At 42.8% G+C, this 3,878-nt stretch overlaps 1 protein-coding gene across 1 annotated transcript in view; it reads left to right on the top strand.

The window, feature by feature from the left end:
• Positions 1-3,878, top strand: part of LOC102675236 — a 181,283-nt gene that overhangs the window by 7,298 nt on the left and 170,107 nt on the right. Inside the window, exon 2 of the mRNA XM_031511097.1 lies at positions 1,590-1,824. Within this exon, the coding sequence (XP_031366957.1) occupies positions 1,590-1,824 (235 nt within the window). The remainder of the gene's footprint in view (positions 1-1,589; positions 1,825-3,878) is intronic.

Below are 3,878 nucleotides of genomic sequence, written 5' to 3'. Positions count from 1 at the left end.
TTTTTTTTTTTTTTTTTTTTATACGACCAACTCGCATTTCGACGTAATTTTCTGAATATTTTTTCCCTTTTTTTTTTGAGATTTTTCGCGAAATTCGTAAAAATAGTCGAGAAATGTGTCGATATTTAATGAAAACGATCGAAATGTATCTGCAATGTACAAATAAGATATCGATTAGAAAAAAATCCCTTATAGATATCATCCACAAATTATATGTATAAAATTCAATTTCAAACTCTCATAACCGTGTTTAATTTAAAAAAAAAGAGACTTCCACACTTCTCACATTTCCTCTATTTCAATCCCTTTTACCAAAGACTTCTTCTCTCTCCGCGACACTCTCTCCAAACAAGCGAGAAAAGAACGAATTCTCCGTTACAAAGGGGGGGGGGGATAAATTGGGAAATGGAAAGTCGCATGGTTAATTAATGGAAAAGCCTGGATGTATTTATGGAGGACAGGGTGGTTCGACAGGGTGGAAAATCGCACGAGGGCGACGCGAGCGTGAAATTTGGACGAGTGGCGACGTAGGCGTGGAACGATCGGAAGCGATTCGAATGCGATTTGAATTTTGAGTACACTCGCAGAATCTGCATATGTAAACACCGCTGCATACCTCGGCAGCGATACGATCTGCGCGTACGTGCAATCATCCCGCCTATACAACCTGTGTCTCGTTTATTCGACGAGACGATTCCACCGGAATCTTCATTATTAAACGAGAAAAAAAAAAAAAAAAAGAAAAAAAAGAATCGATTTCCCCCGCGTTGTCACGCGCCTCTCTCTCACAACCCCCGTGTAACGGTCGATTTCTGGTTTGGCGCTCAACCAGCCTTTTCAACCCCCCCTCCCTCCTCCTCTTTTTGTTGCCACCACGAATTTTCGAAGGGTTTTATTATTGCGCGAACCAGTCTCATTGTGCGCTCTCCGATTCCGATAGATATTGAAATTAGGAGTGAAACAAGCTTTCGTAATTATTATTTGTTATCGGTTAATGACGGATGAAATGGTTTGGGCTGCGTTGGGAACTGCGTTTTGTTTGCCTTTGGAATAATAAAGAATGGCCGATAATGAGGTTGCGGGATAGATGGGGCGAGATCGAAAACACGGTGCGTATTCGGGTTGTGGAGCAACCGTTGGTACAAGTTCCGTGGACAATTCGTTCGATATGGTGTAATTGCGACTCGTATTGCGGAGGCATCGATCGATGGAAGGAGGCTACGCTCGAGGGAGAGGGTTTAGAGCCTCTGTGAGATTTAGCGTTATTCATTCGAACTTTAGCGCGATGTATTATGCATTTTATTTCATTGCACGTAATTTCGCGCTCCTTGCTTCGCAGTACAATAACGACGTAATAATAGAAATTACACCTTTAATTATTAACGATAATAGAAATATTTTCCTATTATCCTGTGCAACTATCGATCATTCAAAATTTACTTAGAAAAATTAGATTATTATTATCTTCGCGATCGTCGAAAATTTCTCCTTATTTCTCCTTATTTTGTTTCTGAAAGAATTCACTCGTTCCACGTTTTTTGGAATATCACATTTTCCCCGTTTCAACACAATCGTGAATGATTTTTCAGATGCTTCACGGGACGTGGTTGCAGTGGTCGACGCTGCTGTTGTTGTTGCTGGGTACGCGGCTACTCTTGGTGGTCGCTCAATGTGGATCGTTCACTCAGGATAGACAGGAGAAAGAGGACAAACAGGATAAGCTGGCGCTATACAAAGTCACTTTAAGGACTTACTGGTCGAGGGCGCGATTTCCACGACATTATCCGGAATGGAAGCCACCGGCCCAGTTCGGCAAGCTTATCGGTGAGTCTTTAAACGATATATCCCACGTATCCGCGTTTTCAACAATTGGCGGTTTATTAGCTTCAGAATATTCGACACTGGATATATTTTATTTCGTAAACTTTCTCTTCGAAAGTTTCGTACGTAAGGACGATGAAATGAGATAAACGAAAGAGAGAATATAATCGATGAAATCGTAATCGAAAAGGGATGTAGAGTAGGGATATAGAGGAAGGGTGCAATTGAAGAGAGATGGAATTGATGTAATGGAAGGATAAAAAGAAAGAATCAAAAGGAGTAGAATTGAAAGGAGATTAGAAAAGGGATGTATAGTGTAGGAAGGGTGTAATTGAAGAGAGATGGAATTGATAGTGCAGTAAGATCGAAATAATGAGTGAGAAAGGGGGAGAATCGAGAGGATTTGAAGGGGATTGGAATCGAGATGAGTAGAATTGGGGGGTGTAATTGAAAAGGGACCTAAAAAAAGGAATATAAATCTCTATCTTAACGAATATTATTCTTAAACTTTAATTGATTTAACGAACAAAGATACAAGGAAAGTTTCTCGTATTATTCGAGGGAGAAAATTTCGAATCGTTTCGTCAGTTTGGATCTCGAAAATGCGGAAATTCGCCCGATTTCGATGATCGGCCAGCACTTATTTCCGAGGCTCGGCGCATTTCGAGCAACGTCAGCCAACGGAACACGCCATTTCCTAGGTTTATTCTCTTCGACCTCCTTTCCCCAGCCGGCGTGAGAAACGATAATTGGAGAAGTTGGAAATTATCGGACGTCGACGCGTACGTCGTCGTTTCCGGTCTCCGCCGTTTCAAACGGAGTTTTCCTTCCCTCGAAATGATATACCGAATCTCCCGATACCACGCGATGTACGACATTTATTTTATTATCTTCTTCAGAATTTTATACATTATTATTATTTTCTTTGTTTAAATTATATCTCCATACTCGCTCATATTATTATCGTGTTCGTTCCTTTCGACTCGATAAATCTTTCCGGTTGCACGGAATAACTTTTAACAAATTTTACTTTTTTATATTTAAACAAAGGTATTAGCTACCTATGTTACAAAATTCAACGAGATTGTTTCAATCGCGACGCATATCCGCCCGTCGAAAAAAATAAATTTCGCGAGTCTCCATAAACAAGAGAAATATTTCAGATGTTAATGCGAGGCTGGGAACAGGTGTCGCGGATCCCCGACGGTCCATAAATTCTCCCCCTTCCTCTCTCTCTCGTAACTCCACGCTATTTTGCACTTTCGATTCGTGACCGTGGCCAACCATCGCGATCGAAACTGTGGATCGAGAGAGAGAGAGAGATAGACAGGGTTGTAATCGGAGGGAGTGTAATCGAGGAGGGTTGTAATCAAAGGGGGAGGAAATAGAGGTAATCGCAGGGGGTGTAATCGAAGAGAGATTGGAAGTGTAATCGAAGGGGAGGGAAATGGAATTGAAAGGGGTGTGCGATCGAGGAATTGGAATTGAGAAGAGTAGAATTGAAGGGTGTAATCGGGGAGGTGCGATTGGAATGATGGAATTGAAAGGGGAGCGAATAATCTGGAAGGGGGCGAAATCGAAGAATCGAAAACTAAAGGAAACGTACTCGACTCGGGGGGGATAAATCCGCGAATCCTCACCCCGAAGGAAAAATTCGAATTAGAAAGCGTATACGAAATTGAATTTCGCTTTAAAGACCGGTGTACTCCTCGCATTCTCGAGTCGAGTGAACATCTACTCCGGGGGGCGGAACAGGGAGGTTAGGGGGAAGAGTTAGGGGAGGAAGGGAGGGAGGAGGGGCGAAGAAAAGAGAAAAGAGAGGAAAAGGTGGATATGCGGGGAATGCGAATGCGCGGCATTTCCGCCCGGTTGACGGCCGTTTTGTTTTACGCTCCACGAAAGAATTCGTGAAATCGTTAGAGCGACTCGACTCTGTGCCCGACACTCGACTCGCTCGGTCTCGCGCTACGCCTCGTCGAAAAGCTGCCGTGTCATCCGTCGAATTTTCCAAACCCGTGTTCGTTAAGCCGGCTCTCCCCTTCATTTTTCCACCCCGA

The sequence above is a fragment of the Apis dorsata genome, unplaced genomic scaffold (genome assembly GCF_000469605.1).
Source record: "Apis dorsata unplaced genomic scaffold, Apis dorsata 1.3 scaffold_292, whole genome shotgun sequence".
NCBI lineage: Eukaryota > Metazoa > Arthropoda > Insecta > Hymenoptera > Apidae > Apis > Apis dorsata.
Note: the sequence above shows the minus strand (reverse complement) of the source record. Positions and strands in the feature narration are given on the sequence as shown.